The sequence below is a fragment of the Poromitra crassiceps genome, assembly GCF_964638095.1.
Source record: "Poromitra crassiceps genome assembly, chromosome: 10".
Classification (NCBI taxonomy): domain Eukaryota; kingdom Metazoa; phylum Chordata; class Actinopteri; order Beryciformes; family Melamphaidae; genus Poromitra; species Poromitra crassiceps.
In genome coordinates this window covers 53,634,964-53,652,859 of record NC_139631.1, presented here as the reverse complement: position 1 = coordinate 53,652,859, position 17,896 = coordinate 53,634,964, and the positions used below count along the sequence as shown (strand labels likewise).

The window sequence follows — 17,896 nt, the reverse complement described above, 5'->3', positions numbered from 1 at the left end:
GCAAAATGAGGGCTCATTTGAACCAGATGGAGGGAACAAATTGTATGTTGTATTTGACAGTAAATCATGGTCAAACATCAATAATTCTTCTTCAGATGTCCTCACCGAGGCTCCATCTGAACTGAGACTGCATGTAGAACAGAGTCCAGTCCATCTGAACTGAGACTGCATGTAGAACAGAGTCCAGTCCAGCTGAACTGAGACTGCATGTAGAACAGAGTCCAGTCCAGCTGAACTGAGACTGCATGAAGAACAGAGTCCAGTCCATCTGAACTGAGACTGCATGTAGAACAGAGTCAAGTCCATCTGAACTGAGACTGCATGTAGAACAGAGTCCAGTCCATCTGAACTGAGACTGCATGTAGAACAGAGTCCAGTCCATCTGAACTGAGACTGCATGTAGAACAGAGTCCAGTCCAGCTGAACTGAGACTGCATGAAGAACAGAGTCCAGTCCATCTGAACTGAGACTGCATGTAGAACAGAGTCCAGTCCATCTGAACTGAGACTGCATGTAGAACAGAGTCCAGTCCATCTGAACTGAGACTGCATGAAGAACAGAGTCCAGTCCATCTGAACTGAGACTGCATGAAGAACAGAGTCAAGTCCATCTGAACTGAGCCTGCATGTAGAACAGAGTCCAGTCCATCTGAACTGAGCCTGCATGTAGAACAGAGTCCAGTCCATCTGAACTGAGCCTGCATGTAGAACAGAGTCCAGTCCAGCTGAACTCTCAGACATTCCACTTCTAAAGAGTCTGTACTCGATACCGACCCGAAATAACCCAGAACTAAATGGTATAGAAACATCTCCAGTCAAACGATATCTGTATTCCATCATTTTCTACACAGATCAAGAAAAAAATAGACTATTTGTATTGTTTTGCTTGCAGCCACCCATACAAATATTATTTCCCACAAAATCCAAAATCTCAAATATAAAATTATAAAAAGCTACAATGTGTCTCTGTACACATTCAGAGGCCAAAATGATACTTCACTCACTTGTTCTCTCTCTCTCTCTCTCTCTCTCTCTCTCTCTCTCTCTCTCTCTCTCTCTCTCTCTCTCTCTCTCTCTCTCTCTCTCTCTCTCTCTCTCTCTCTCTCTCTCTCTCTCTCTCTCTCTCTCTCTCTCTCTCTCTCTCTCTCTCTCTCTCTCTCTCTCTCACACACACATCTTGAACAAATATTAGAAGATAAAAAGCAAAATCTATCTTGAAGAAAATGAATCTGCTCTCAGGATTCTGGGAAAGTTTCTCCCCAAAATTCTCTCTCTCAAAAGAAAAGGCAGCACAAACTGATCCAGTAATGACTACAAAATAAACTGCTTATCCCACAGTCCATCTCCTGTGTGTGTGTGTGTGTGTGTGTGTGTGTGTGTGTGTGTGTGTGTGTGTGTGTCTATTGTTTTTCCAACCCAGTTTAGATGAAACGACGCCCACTTCCGTATGATGAAAGCCTTGGATTTCACACTGGAAAAACATGGCGACTCGTTCAGAAAGTTCTATTAGAAGTTAGTTTCAAAGTTCTATTAGAAGTTAGTTTCAAAGTTTGTCTAAAGGTTTTGGTCTTTTCCAGAGGCAGCGAGTCACGCTATTACAAGCATCATTTCAAATCCTTGAATAAACATCTGCATATAGCAACAGGTGTGTCATCGTTTATTTATTGTCCAATCACAATGTTTCTTCCGCGGGACACGTACTTTAGTTGTCAGGCATCGCACCTGAGAAAGCGCGACCCAATCAAGAGAAGCTGAATGTAATAGATAGTGATAGACTATTACAGACTGAAAAGCCATTAGACACAACTTTTTATTCAAAGTAGAGTATTTTATTTTTACCGTCTTTAACCTAACTAACTACCTATGTGCACAAAGTCATCCAACTGACCAGTCAGTTGGTTGGAGATGTTTGGCTAATTTTAATTTGGGAGAGATCCTTTATTGTTGATTTGTTTGGGACAAGGGTTTGCTCTGAACAGATTTGAGAACTGAATTGAAGTGAACAACCTAGTTTGTTTGACTATTAGAAAATAATTATATACAATATTAAAATGTGGTTTACAGGCAAGTCCAAAATTGGACTTGCCTGTAAACCACATTTTTCTTTTGTGAGTGGTTTTCACTGTACCTCCAATACATTGGATTTATATTGAACTGTGTTTGCATTGTCACTCTGATTATTGCTTTGATTGTCAGATTAAACTGCGGCGGACACCCCAAAAACCTACAATGCTACAGAAAAATTTATATGATTAATGTTTGTTTATTAACTGGCCCCTGACCTGTCACTTTGCAAAAGTGGCCCCCGGGCAAAGCAAGTTGATTATCCCTGGTCTATAGCAATGGGATTTTTAGTTGGTATTTTCGTACTAATCAAAATGTAAATTCATTAAAAGAAATTCAACCTGTAGGCTACCATACGCTTTCAACTAACCGTTGTCGATGTAAAATGAAGACAGATTTCTCACCTCAAATGTTTTCAGAAACACATTTTTGACTAAAACCATTTTTCGTACCATAAGAGAAAGTTTCCAAACGGGGTCGCCATGTTTTCTCTAGTGTGAAAACCGAGACTTTTGTCGGAAGTGGGCGTGGCTTCATCTACACTGTGTTTGGGAAAACGACAGACGTACGGTTCACGCGTACACACACTTGTGCATCTTCAGGTTGCGCTGGTCCGAGTATCTCTTGCCACACTTGTCACAGATGTACTGCTTGCCGCCGGCGTGCACGTGCCTCTTGTGCGTGCGCAGGTGGCTGCCCTGGCTGAAGGCCTTCCCGCACACCTGGCAGCTGTAAGGCTTCTCGCCCGTGTGCACGCGCACGTGCAGCTTCAGGCTGTTGGCGTTGTTGAAGCGCTTGTGGCAGAGCACGCATGGGAACGGGCGCTCCGACGAGTGCACGCGCCCGTGAGAGATCAGACTGCTCTGCTGAGAGAAGCTCCGCCCACACTCCTTACAGCTGAACGGACGCTCGCCCGTGTGGATACGCCGGTGGATCTGAGGATAGGACAGAACAGAAAAGAACAGAACAGAGCTTTGAATAGAACAGAACAGAATCATTCCTATAGAACAGAACAGAATAGCAGAGCTTTGAATAGAACAGAACAGAATCATTCCTAGACACATGTTGCTTAAATCATTTATAGAATAGCAGAGCTTTGAATAGAACAGAACAGACTCATTCCTAGACACATGTTGCTTAAATCATTTGCTTATAGTCATCAAATGTGATACATGATGCAACATCAAATTTGGTCTGATGTCACGCTAGCGTGTTTGTGTAGAAATGTGATTTTATAAGAAAATATTTATTTTTGCTGTTTTGGGGCTTTCATCAGAATTTAATTAAATAAAGCCTTGGCTTTCATTCTGTGTAAATATTATTGTGAAATTCAAATATTAAATATAGTTTTGAAGCTCATACAGGTAGGATGATAAGCAGAACTAGCTTACAATGGCATGCCCTTTTTCTCTAAAGCATAGTTTGGAAACAGCCCAGACATAAAATGATGCATCTCACTCCATCTTTGTATAAAGAGACGTTTGATATTAGCAGAAACCAACATTCTCCTCTTTCCAACACTATGAAAGTCAAAATGGGTTTCATGGTCAATGTGACTCATTTTGATGGAGCAGGTCACAGGTCACAGGTCACAGGTCACGTCTGCCTTAAGCTTCATTTATACTTATTAGAAAGTGTCGCTCAGCACATGGTCGCAGACGAAAAAGAAAGTGTCGCTCATGGTGTTGCGTTTATACTTCAGTGAACGTTCGCCTCTGTTCAACGGTCACGTGACACTCGAACGCTAATAAATGCTGACAGCCAAGAGAAGAGGGGGAATGGAATGCACAGTGAAACCACGTCGGAGGCAAGATGACTGCAGCCGACTGCAGTCGCATATAAACGACACACAACTCACCTCGTCTCGCTCTGGGAAATGCACAATGTTCTTTGTGATTTTCACGAAGTCATACATCAAGGACAGGCTGATAAAGATAGCGGAGACACGTTCATTCATTTCAATCGAGTGAAAACCAAAACAAGGAAGTCAAACGCGTGCCGTCTATATAGCCAATCACACTTGTGCGACACATCGTGACGTAGTCAGCGACACTAGACATTTCACCAGGTAGCAGACACTGCTCGCAGACACTTGAAAGTGTCGACTCAAGTCCTCATTTCTGTCGGCGAACATTTCAAAAGTGTCGGCAGATGAAGCATAAATTGGGCTTTACAGTGTTGATGGAGCAGGTCACAGGTCACAGGTCACGTCTGCCTCACAGTGTTCATTTGATGGAACAGGTCACAGGTCACAGGTCACAGGTCACGTCTGCCTTACAGTGTTCATTTGATGGAGCAGGTCACAGGTCACAGGTCACAGGTCACGTCTGCCTCACAGTGTTCATTTGATGGAACAGGTCACAGGTCACAGGTCACAGGTCACGTCTGCCTCACAGTGTTCATTTGATGGAGCAGGTCACAGGTCACAGGTCACAGGTCACGTCTGCCTCACAGTGTTCATTTGATGGAACAGGTCACAGGTCACAGGTCACAGGTCACAGGTCACGTCTGCCTCACAGTGTTCATTTGATGGAGCAGGTCACAGGTCACAGGTCACAGGTCACAGGTCACAGGTCACGTCTGTCTTACAGTGTTCATTTGATGGAGCAGGTCACAGGTCACAGGTCACAGGTCACAGGTCACAGGTCACGTCTGTCTTACAGTGTTCATTTGATGGAGCAGGTCACAGGTCACAGGTCACAAGGTCACAGGTCACAGGTCACGTCTGCCTCACAGTGTTCATTTGATGGAGCAGGTCACAGGTCACAGGTCACAGGTCACAGGTCACGTCTGCCTCACAGTGTTCATTTGGAGTCTTTACATCCATGAGGACATAATGGAAGCAAGTGTAAAACTAGGGTCATGAGGGGTGTGATGATGGTTCACAAAATTCATGATTGAGTTCGATACGACACGATGTCAGAGTTCAGTAGGTTTTCGATACAGCAGAAAAGCCAGAGAGATTTCCTTGATTTTAAATGATTTTAAATTTACTTTACTTATTTTATTACTTTCACAGTCTGGTTAATTTGTTTATTTCCATTTTAGGACAATGTTTTTTTAACACCTTTTCTTTTTTTTCATCATGATATCCTTGTGGAAGACTTACACTGTTCAGCAGTGAAAGATTTCTTCAGTTTGTAATGCGTATTGAACCTAAAGCCTCGTATCTAAACGGTTCAATACCAATATAGGTATTGTTACATCCCTAATGGCAATTATGATTTTTTCTTTTTACAGTATTTTCACGATATTATCACGATAATAATAAAAAAATAATTATATAATAATTATAAGGGTTTTTCTCGATATTAATATAATTTATATCACAATATGACCATAGCAGGCAGGAAAATGAAACGTTTTTTAGCCTAGGGCTGGATGATATGGTTGAAATCAGTATCATGATTTTTTATTAATTAAATTAATTAAATTAATTAAATTAATTTATTTAATTAATAATGTATGCAAAATCACATTAAATAATCAAATGAATGTTCATCTCATTGAACCAAATGGTAACGTTAGGCGTGATGTCAAGCAAAACTGAAAATTCCCTCTTTTTATCAGTTTTTAAGTAAATTTGGCTTGTCATCATCAATTCAGACAGCAGAAATGTGTCACAATATTAAACTAGAACGACCGCACGTGGATATATGCCTCCGCCAACAAGTGAGCAGACGACATCCGTGTCTGTCCAGACTTTGACGTTTGAGCCAAATGTGACGAAATTTTGTGAAGGCTGAGATATCGCGTTAACGAACATCGGACGGACGGACAACCCGAAACTAGGGATGCACCGATTGCCATTTTCTTGGCCGATTCCGATTTCCGATTTTTGAATAGTCTGACTTGCCGATACCGATTTTTGCCGATTCCGATTTTTTTTTCTAAAAACAACAATTGACAGCTTACACAAACGTTTTTGTAACTTTGTTTGAAAATTAAGATTCATAGAACAATTCTTACATCTAATGGGGATCCAAATAAACAAATAAACAATTCTTATCATTTGCATGAAGTAGGACCATCTCACTCAAACACATCTCAAAATAAAAGTGTTCCAGGTTAGGCTACTGGACAGAGCTTTTTTGTGCAAATACAATTAATACAAAAATTTAATTAAATCCAATAGCCTATATCCCACAGCTATCATGCATTTACTTTTCCAAAAGAAAACAGGTGCAACAGAACATCAAAATGATCCATGGACAAGGAGTTTATAGACTGGCTCCAGACCAGTCCTCTTGAGTAGAGGGGAAATGAGTTTATGAGTTACAGTAACGATCTTCAGTCTGAATATCAGGCGGAGTTTACACACAGTCCGAAGTTTGGTATGCGTATTTTTATCTGCCATCCGAAAAAATATCGTCACGGACAGAAAACGTTGCACACTTGTGAGTCCGATGCATTTTTATTATTATGTCCGTCGTTCTCATGTCGTTCTATTTGCAATACGAAACAAATAGTCTCTCCTGTATAAACGTTGCAACATGAGTGACAGGCTGAGGCAGCAGCGCTGATGTGGAATGGAGAATGCAGGTGGTTATACTGGACACAATGCTCACGTTCACCTCGCCAAGCCGGCTGTGCGCGGTGGCGGGTTGCTGGAGCACCGCTTCCCGGGGAGAGAGAGCAGAGAGAGAGGGGCCAGTGAGGTGAAGCGAGCCGCTCAGACTGGACTCCAGCCGAGCGGGACTCGGCCGCATCTCTGTCTCCACGGCTTATTTTCGACTTGCATGTGTGACAAACTGCGAGCTTTGTCTACTTCACTGACCGTGAAAAAAATCCACAACGAGGAAGGTATGCTGGCGTGTGTGGTGTGGTGGCTGGGTGCCTGTCTCGGTGCTTTGGGGTGCGCGCACGTCATGTGAAAATCGGCTCACAGAATCGGCTATTTAGAGTGACCGGCGCAGATCACCGATCGAGGCCGATCACGTGAAAATCGGCCATTTCCGGTCACGTGCCGATCGATCGGTGCATCCCTACCCGAAACCATAATCGCCGGCGGAGGCATAAATATCTTCATATCATCACGATATGGTTGTACTGAAAGACGATAAACGATAATACTGAATGATCGTCCAGCCCTATCTCAGCCACATAGATTTCTAACTGGCTAACGTGACGGCGTGTCTCACCTTGAGGTTGACAGACTGCCTGAAGGTCTTGCTGCAGAGGTCGCAGCTGAAGGGGCGCGCCCCGCTGTGGATCCTCTGGTGGTTCTTCAGGTTGACGTTGTGTCTGAAGGTCTTGGAGCACTGCGAGCAGCTGTAGGGTTTCAGGCCGGAGTGGATGAGCTCGTGGGTCTTCAGCGTGACGGCGCGCGTGAAGCCCTTTCCGCACACCGCACACACAAACAGCTTTTCCCCGCTGTGGGTCTGAGCGTGACGCGTCAGGTTCTGAGCCAGGTTGAACCTAAGGCAGACGTGGAAAGTAACACAAGTACATTTACATACCTGCCAACAGAGTGGAGATCAAACGCTATGAACATTTCATATCATGATTACTGTATTTCTTCTAATACCCACTGGGCCTCTATCTGCCTGCCGGGTCTCCTTTAACGGGCGGGGGTCTGACCTGATTTAGCTACATAAACGGCGGTCTCCATTAAATGCCGGGGCGTTTATTAGATTTTTTTTTTTTATCCCATTGCGGAGTTTTTGTGTTGCGCTCAGACTGGTCACTTACGGTAATGATGTGTTTGTTTTGGCGGAAGTCGGTCATGTTCAGAGATTCTACTTTCCCCCGTCAGACAGTTTTATATTTTATTTAAACATAACCGACATGTTTCAAGTATGCATACCGCATTGTTTGATGCTACAGATTGTACGACAGGAGTACAGACGTGTAGGCAACGTGTTAGACTGGAGACGCTGTCTGGATGGGAGCGGTGGGCAACTTACATTAACGTAATACTGTATGTTACTGTTGTGCCTTGTAAAAGTGCATTTCTCTCAGCGGAACAGCGATAGCCATTATACCAGACATGTATTGGAAACATTGCGTCTACCTATATAAAGTCAATGGTCTACGTATTTGGTAAGTCTGCTTGTTTTTCTCGTGCTGCAGTGCTGCTTGGTTAGCGTTAGCTTGGTAGCTACCTTTAGCGTTCTACAATAACGTTGCTACTACAATGAAACACAAACAACTGAATGTGTGAGCGGTATGCTATGTTACTTGTTTAAAATACGGTATGGCTGTTTGGCAGAGCGAGAAGAGGTGAAGGGAGAAGAGAAGATCTTATGCCTCCGGCCACGGGTATCGCCAGGCGGAGGCATAAAATCACCTGACCTTTCACTGACGTGTGGGTGTGAGTAGATGAGTGAATTTTCATTTTTGGGTAAACCTTTTTTTTTTTTTACCAATTTTCATGCAGAAGTTTTACTTGAAAACGATTATGTTCACATTGCTGTTTTGCCATTTTTCATACGTCTTTCACCACTGACCTGCGTCCGCAGACCTGGCAGCCGTAAGGTTTCTCCCCGGTGTGGACGATGGCGTGCGTCTTGAGATGCGCCTGCTTGCCGAAGCACTTGCCGCACTGCGGACACTGGAAGGGTTTCTCTCCTGTGTGCGTGCGACCGTGGTCCTGGAGGCTCTGCTTGTGGGCGAAGCCTTTGCCGCAGACGGAGCAGGTGAAGGGCCGCTCTCCGCTGTGGATCCTCTGGTGAGCCTTCAGGTTGCTCTGGCTGGAGAAGCTCTTCCCACACTCGCTGCAGATCAACAGCTTCCAGCCTGCACTCACCAGCTGCTGCTCCGCCTGGAAGTCAGTCTGTAAAGGTTATTCATATCCAGGGCTCCTACTCCTATACATTTTCAAATTTAAAAAAGCCATACTTTTCCAGAACTTAATTTGTTTTGAAGATTTTGTCTGGTGTTCAATTAAGCAATAGTTGACGACAGGCCGTGGTACAGTATTATGCTTATTATAGCACACCTAAGGGTCGTGTTTCTACAGCGTATAATGTGTGCTATAATAAGCATATATCACGGCCTGAAGTGAACCATTGCATTTATAAAACGCTTACCAAGTACGGCAATATGAAAGGAAAGCAATTTAAAGTAACTACGAGCAAGATTTTCGATTGTTATTAAACAGTCTAAATTTAATATTGATACATCACATCTTACCTCTAATAGTAGATGAGACCAACGCCGAGTGAATCGGCGAGTGTTGTCTTGATGATTATAGTGTATGTGCGGGCCGGGCAGATCAGGAAGTGAAAGGAAACGGTTTACAGCAGCCACCAAGATGTGAGGCATCAATATTAAATTTAGACTGTTTAATAACAATCGAAAATCTTGCTTGTAGTTACTGTACTTTAAATGGCTGCTATTCATAAATCACACTCTTCCGTGAAATAAAATAGTCGGTCCGACACACAACACCAAGACTTCTAAGGTTAGACCGTACGGTTGAGGAGAAGGACCCGACACACTGAGAGGTTAGACCAGGGGTGGGCAATTATTTTTCATGGGGGGCCACATGAGAAACCCAGATTGTTGCCGGGGGCCAAACAAATATTGTCATGCCGTAACCCATGGATGGGTAACTTTGATGATAGAGGGTGCCACAAAAAATTTCCTCGCTACCAGGTTTTGCTGAGGGCCGAACGGCGCCAGCGCGGAAAATTTGGTGCATTTGAAGCCAGGTTTAGAGGAATAACTCATTTTAAATTAACAGTTGTGATGTCATTATTCAGTCTTAACCACCAATATTTGATCCTTTTCTCACTCACTCCTATGTCACCACCTGCTCTCAGGGCTTGAAATTAACTTTTTTGACCACCTGCCAATATGGCTGCTAGATTTTAAAGTTACCAGCCAATTAGAATTTCCACTAGCTGAAATGTTTTTCTTGAAATAAATCAGAATATGAGTGTGCTAATTTAAGCATAAGTATCAGTAAGTGTCCCGAGATGATCAAAGCCTGTGTTGAGGGTCACACGAACAAAAATGCAGTCTTGAAGCTAAATAAATCCAAAACCATTGAGTTATTTGAGTTATTTAAATGTCTACTTCAATGTAGCCTTTTAGTCATAAAGATTATTGAAAGATTCCATATTCCAGACTGAAATGCTATAACAGAAGTGGAGTATTGGCCAGAATATGACATGAACATTTGGACACTCATTCAGCGGGTATCTTGCATGTTGCGTTCAGGTGCACTTTGCGGGCCGTATTTTGCCCATGTGTGGGTTAGACCATACGGTTGAGGAGAAGGACCCTACACACTGAGAGGTTAGACCGTATGGTTGAGGAGAAGGACCCTACACACTGAGAGGTTAGACCGTACGGTTGAGGAGAAGGACCCTACACACTGAGAGGTTAGACCGTACGGTTGAGGAGAAGGACCCTACACACTGAGAGGTTAGACCGTATGGTTGAGGAGAAGGACCCTACACACTGAGAGGTTAGACCGTACGGTTGAGGAGAAGGACCCTACACACTGAGAGGTTAGACCATACGGTTGAGGAGAAGGACCCTACACACTGAGAGGTTAGACCGTACGGTTGAGGAGAAGGACCCTACACACTGAGAGGTTAGACCGTATGGTTGAGGAGAAGGACCCTACACACTGAGAGGTTAGACCATATGGTTGAGGAGAAGGACCCTACACACTGAGAGGTTAGACCGTACGGTTGAGGAGAAGGACCCTACACACTGAGAGGTTAGACCATATGGTTGAGGAGAAGGACCCTACACACTGAGAGGTTAGACCGTACGGTTGAGGAGAAGGACCCTACACACTGAGAGGTTAGACCATATGGTTGAGGAGAAGGACCCTACACACTGAGAGGTTAGACCGTACGGTTGAGGAGAAGGACCCTACACACTGAGAGGTTAGACCGTACGGTTGAGGAGAAGGACCCTACACACTGAGAGGTTAGACCGTATGGTTGAGGAGAAGGACCCTACACACTGAGAGGTTAGACCGTACGGTTGAGGAGAAGGACCCTACACACTGAGAGGTTAGACCGTACGGTTGAGGAGAAGGACCCTACACACTGAGAGGTTAGACCGTACGGTTGAGGAGAAGGACCCTACACACTGAGAGGTTAGACCATACGGTTGAGGAGAAGGACCCTACACACTGAGAGGTTAGACCGTACGGTTGAGGAGAAGGACCCTACACACTGAGAGGTTAGACCGTACGGTTGAGGAGAAGGACCCTACACACTGAGAGGTTAGACCGTACGGTTGAGGAGAAGGACCCTACACACTGAGAGGTTAGACCGTACGGTTGAGGAGAAGGACCCTACACACTGAGAGGTTAGACCGTACGGTTGAGGAGAAGGACCCTACACACTGAGAGGTTAGACCGTACGGTTGAGGAGAAGGACCCTACACACTGAGAGGTTAGACCGTACGGTTGAGGAGAAGGACCCTACACACTGAGAGGTTAGACCATACGGTTGAGGAGAAGGACCCTACACACTGAGAGGTTAGACCATACGGTTGAGGAGAAGGACCCTACACACTGAGAGGTTAGACCGTACGGTTGAGGAGAAGGACCCTACACACTGAGAGGTTAGACCGTACGGTTGAGGAGAAGGACCCTACACACTGAGAGGTTAGACCATACGGTTGAGGAGAAGGACCCTACACACTGAGAGGTTAGACCGTACGGTTGAGGAGAAGGACCCTACACACTGAGAGGTTAGACCATACGGTTGAGGAGAAGGACCCTACACACTGAGAGGTTAGACCATACGGTTGAGGAGAAGGACCCTACACACTGAGAGGTTAGACCGTACGGTTGAGGAGAAGGACCCTACACACTGAGAGGTTAGACCGTACGGTTGAGGAGAAGGACCCTACACACTGAGAGGTTAGACCGTACGGTTGAGGAGAAGGACCCTACACACTGAGAGGTTAGACCATACGGTTGAGGAGAAGGACCCTACACACTGAGAGGTTAGACCGTACGGTTGAGGAGAAGGACCCTACACACTGAGAGGTTAGACCATATGGTTGAGGAGAAGGACCCTACACACTGAGCAACCTTGGAAACAAAATGCTGTCACCTCAGGCTGCTGCTCGGGGTCAAGGGTCGCCGGCTCAGACGCTTCCTCTGCGGCTCCTAGAGAGAAAACAAGTGTCTGTGTTATTAAACCAAACTCATTCATTCATATCTACACAACACAGACATTACTTTTGAGAAAGTTGTGAATCTGAGATTCCACAGTCCCCGCCCTGATGGCTTTTGATGGGCTACTCACGCTCGGCGATGGCTCCCAGGTCGATGTTTCCGTGTTCGTCTTTCACGCTGACGGCCAGAACGAACGGCTCCATCTCGTTCCAGTCCTCCTCGGGCCTGACAGTCTGCCAACACAAACACACCACAGTTAAACTGCTCTCCTCTAGGTCCTCCTCTCCAAAGCTCAGTGTGTTATCCATGGGGATGGGTATTGTTTTCGTATATTTTTAAATGATTAAAAGAATGTAGATTTAGACACTGGAATCATGAGGTCATCTAGAGTCAATATATTGATTCATCATCATATTTAACTCATTGAGTGCCAATGACGACAATCGTCGTCAATTTGAATACTAACGTAGAGTGCCAATGACGACGATTGTCGTCAATTGCGTTTTTTGACGGTGGGACGTGGATCAAAGCCAGATCCATCTCCTGTGAAAGTATGGTGGATGTTGAATGTGTAAAAGCTATTTTACGGACCCATTAGGTGGCGACAGTGCTCTCCAGATTAGAGAAAGGCGAGGAAAAAAGAGAGAAGAAGTCATGGGGAAACGGAAATCGCATCGGTATGCATCGATATGCATGAAGCATAACGTTAGCTGTGCCTGCAGCAGCCAATCTGCTGCCACAATTGAGCCCCTCCGTGTCCGCTGCGATAGCCCATCCGCATGATTAGTTGTGGGGTTGTTATTATTCTCAACTGGAAGCGATGGGAGCCGGTAACAAATACACACGGAACGCTGTGAAAAAGCTGGATGTAGCGCACTTTTCAGTGCAGAGCAAACTCAGCAGAGAGCCACCAGAGACACACCCATGGAGGTGGGGTTTGCAGTTGAGGGGGGGGGGGGGGGGGGCATGCAGGGCAGCATACAACACCGACCCAGACAGACCCAGACAGCAGGACAGGATTGGCAACACAAGCTAGAATATCTGATGCCCACCAGCAGTAAATCAAGACCAGCAAGAAGCTGCAACCAGCAGCGCACGCAGGGGCCAGGGCTGCTGGTTGCAGCTAAAAAATATTATTTTGCCAAACAAAATTTCTTTGTTTTCACTGTTTTATTGAAGGAATTATTTTTGAGGTGTCACATCAGAAAATATTAGCTTCAGAGTCAGTGAATGTGCTTGAAATGCTTCATTTCACAAAAGGCTAATTATCTCAGCTTCTAATTTGAAACGTCTCTTTTTGCTCAAAACAAATTCTCCGGCTCATAACTAAAGAACGGAAAATGATATCAATAAACTTTTTTTTGCTGATGATAGAAGAGAGTCTCATCGTTCTTTGGGCGTGTTCGGTGTTTACATAGTAATATGACACAATATTCTGTGGGCCTCGAGAAATCACTGAAAACGCTCTGAAACTCTGGCACTGGGAGCGTCCGTTCTCCAAAAGTGGCTGGCACTCAATGAGTTAAGGTCCTCATTAAAAAATATTCAAGATGGCCACCATATTGGCTTCTGGGAAAATGGAATCATGTATTTTCTGATTTGTTATTCTACGAAGTTTTCAAAAATGTATAGTTTTCCTAATCCCCCCAAAAATGAATGAACTCATAGTGAATTGGACTAATAAGTTCTGGTTGTAAACGTTTTGGGTACCCAACTCTAGTTATGGATCTGGACCTCACCTGTGTGGATTTGTTCTCCTCTGCGCTCCTGGTGGCTCCGTACGAGTGCTCAGCCTCTGTGGAGAGACAAACAGTTTAAGGCCCATTCACTAGAACGATACCTACACAGATTACTATAAAGAAATATGAAATCATTCTAAGTAGGGATGCAAACAATTAATCCAAGATCGATTACTTGCTCGTTAAGGATTTACTCGAACACGTGAAAATTAACTTGATCAAAACGACAACAAACAACAACGTGCTTCTGTTCTGTCGGTAGAACGGTGTTTTCAATGATCCTCCAGAGGGCGCAGTGATATCACTATATATAGCCCTTTTCAGACACTCACGCACGTGAACTCTGAACTCCTGGCTGACATCTTAACACACCTTTGCACTGCAGTTTGTAAATATGAAGCGGCGAAGAGAAGCGTTGTGTGGGAACATTTGAATAAGAAAGGAGAAGATACTCCCGTATGAAAATACTGTGAATCGGTGTACAGCTACAACACAACAACAACAGCAATGCTCCATCACTTGAACAGTGTTCATTGGGATAAATCGGCTGGCTCCTCTTCTTCAATCCTAGAGCAACCCACCATCAGCTCAGGACTAGGATTCGGGTTTTATCCAAGTAATATTCATACTGGTTTAAATACACAATTTGATACTATTCCCAATCTTTTCTGAGCAAGATTTTTGTGCAAAAAGAATTAAACGCAGGTCCCAAATTGCCACAGCTACCATATAGATGCGGGGTCTGGCTACATATTTTGTAAATAAACGCTCTGGCTATGAACTGAAGTTATACAGTGTATATATAAATAGTTGATAGTTCTCTTTATAGTTGTCGCTCTAAGTGAATGGTCGTTTACACTTCGCTGCTGTCAGGAGAAAACCTCCAAACTCTGACAGCTCTACCTGCTCATTCCATGCTGCTGTAGGTGTGTGGGGTGATGTGAGCATGCTCAGTATGTACCCACGGCGTGGTCCGACAGGATGTTGAGCACGCTGGTCTGGGGCCTCTTCCTGCCCCGCCCCCTAGCCGTCCTCTGCTCAGACTCCAGGGTCCTGCTGCCCACCATGTTCAGGATCTTCCCCAGAGCCTCGTTCCCCAGAGTCTCCATGACCGACGCAAACAGAGTCTGACACACACGCGCGCGCATGCGCACACACACACACACACACACACACACACACACACACACACACACACACACACACACACACACACACACACACACACACACACACACACACACATTTTGAGCAATGGATTTCCATGCCTTTTCAATGACTTTAAACCACATTTCCATGAGTCACAACATTGTGCCTTACTGAACACACTGCCTTACTGAACACAGTGCCTTACTGAACACAGTGTCTTACTGAACACACACTGCCTTACTGAACACAGTGTCTTACTGAACACAGTGTCTTACTGAACACAGTGTCTTACTGAACACACTGCCTTACTGAACACACTCTGCCTTACTGAACAGTGTCTTACTGAACACACACGCTGCCTTACTGAACACACGCTGCCTTACTGAACACACACTGCCTTACTGAACACACGCTGCCTTACTGAACACACACTGCCTTACTGAACACAGTGTCTTACTGAACACAGTGTCTTACTGAACACAGTGTCTTACTGAACACACACTGCCTTACTGAACACAGTGTCTTACTGAACACAGTGTCTTACTGAACACAGTGTCTTACTGAACACAGTGTCTTACTGAACACAGTGTCTTACTGAACACACTGCCTTACTGAACACACTCTGCCTTACTGAACAGTGTCTTACTGAACACACACGCTGCCTTACTGAACACACGCTGCCTTACTGAACACACTGCCTTACTGAACACACGCTGCCTTACTGAACACTCTGCCTTACTGAACACACGCTGCCTTACTGAACACTCTGCCTTACTGAACACACGCTGCCTTACTGAACACTCTGCCTTACTGAACACACTGCCTTACTGAACACACTGCCTTACTGAACACACACACTGCCTTACTGAACACACAGTGCCTTACTGAACACACAGTGCCTGTGTGAGTTGTCATGTTTTGTAATGTGCATGCAAGGTATTGCCAAATATTGCGTCGTTTCCAATACCGAGCTCTTATTCACATGCCAGAGCCAAAGTTTAAGCTCAAACAAACACAGCCTTCATCGGCTGTGTCATTTCGGGTTCAACTGCTCCACAGCGCCGGTGTCATGCCGAGAATTGCATCCCCACCTTCCGGGAGCATATTGTAATGATTTATACGGAAACTTAACTGTTTAAAAATGATATAATTGTTGGTAGACGTGATCTCCAAGCCAGGGGGTCTGTCCTGGCTCACGGAGACCGACTTTGATGCATTAGATCCGTGTGGAGGTGACTTCCATGCTTGGGGCTCTCTTCTGGCTCATGGAAGCCGACTTTGGTGCTTAAAATCCAGGTACAGATGACCTCGAGACCTGGGGATCTCTCCTGGCTTTATGGAGGGGGTGCACATCTCGCGGTTTGTACCTGCCGAGATTTGCATCCCTGTTTTTAAGTTAAAACAGCCCCAAAATATGGTGGGGGTGCAAAACTCGGCATGACACCGGATGTATCGGTTGGGTGCTCACTCCTCAGCGGTTGGGAGGGTGAACTCAACTGCATTGTTTACAATTTTGAGCTTCGAAATTTTGATTTGACTCTACTTTTCTCTGAAAATAAATTGTCTGTTAATTTTGGTAGTTGTGATGTGCTCTCTCTGTCCCTCTTTCCACGTTGATCTATCGCCAACACACACACACACACACACACACACGCGCAAGCACGCACGCGCACACACACACACACACACGCACGCACGCACGCACACACACACACACACCTCTTTCTTCTGTCTCTAACATCCTCTCCCTCTCAATTCAATTCAAATTAGCTTTATTGGCTTTGAATACAACAGTATGAACGCAAAACACTGACAATCAAGACAAAGTAGCAATAATAACAACAAAGTGAATAGAAAGTGTCACTGAGTGTCTGCCTGTCTCTCACCAGCGTGTCCTGGCTGTGAGCCTCTCCTCCCCCTCTGTCCTCCAGCAGCTTGCCCAGCTCGGCCACTGCGGCGTGGACCAGCGCCTCCATGACGGAGGCCAGCTGGGTCTGCAGGCCGACACATAGGCTGCTCATCCCGGCCACACACAGGCTGCTCACCCCGCTGCTAGCTCACACAGCTAGCTGGCTAAGCTAACTGGCTAGCCGATGATGGGAGAAATGATGACGTCACTTTGATGTTTACTAATGAAGTGTCCAAAATTAAACGACAAAACGAGTCTGGTGTCGTGTGTGAGTTAACATTAAATGTTCAGCAGTAACTTAAACAGCAACGACACTAGCCAACGACAAACTAATCACAAATAGGCCCGGAAGCGTGTATCCGCCCGGGTGCGATATATTTACCCCATGATGGCGAAGGCATGACCCGCCATGTTTCAAGAGCGCATCTTTAATACGTCATCAGTGTGCGTAGCGTGATTTCTAATCGCACAGGTTACGCAAAAACCACGCCCTGTGCCCGCCTACGCAGCAGTGAAGCGCCGGTGTCATGCCGAGAATTGCACCCCCACCATATTTTGGGGCTGTTTTAACTTAAAAACAGGGATGACAATCTCGGCAGGTACAAACTGCCGAGATTTGCACCCCTCTCCATAAAGCCAGGAGAGATCCCCAGGTCTCGAGGTCCTCTGTACCCGGATTTTAAGCACCAAAGTCGGCTTCCATGAGGCAGAAGAGAGCCCCAAGCATGGAAGTCACCTCCACGCGGATCTAATGCATCAAAGTCGGTCTCCTGAGCCAGGACAGACCCCCCTGGCTTGGAGATCACGTCTACCCACATAATTATGTCATTTTTGAACAGTTAAGTTTCCGTATAAATAATTACAATATGCTCCCGGAAAGTGGGGATGCAATTCTCGGCGGGGGTGCAAAACTCGGCATGACACCGGGATTGGCCAGGCG

At 45.3% G+C, this 17,896-nt stretch overlaps 1 protein-coding gene across 1 annotated transcript; it reads right to left on the bottom strand.

Annotated features, from left to right (window-relative positions):
- Positions 1 to 2,635: 2,635 nt before the first annotated feature.
- LOC310784518 (uncharacterized protein) lies at positions 2,636 to 17,068 on the bottom strand (the record flags this gene model as incomplete). The annotated part of the gene is made up of 8 exons (XM_083645500.1): positions 2,636 to 2,998; positions 7,205 to 7,481; positions 8,513 to 8,826; positions 12,095 to 12,150; positions 12,290 to 12,392; positions 13,899 to 13,954; positions 14,860 to 15,025; positions 16,934 to 17,068. 8 exons carry the CDS (start codon positions 17,066 to 17,068, stop codon positions 2,636 to 2,638), a joined length of 1,470 nt encoding a protein of 489 aa, XP_083501626.1.
- Positions 17,069 to 17,896: the final 828 nt, after the last annotated feature.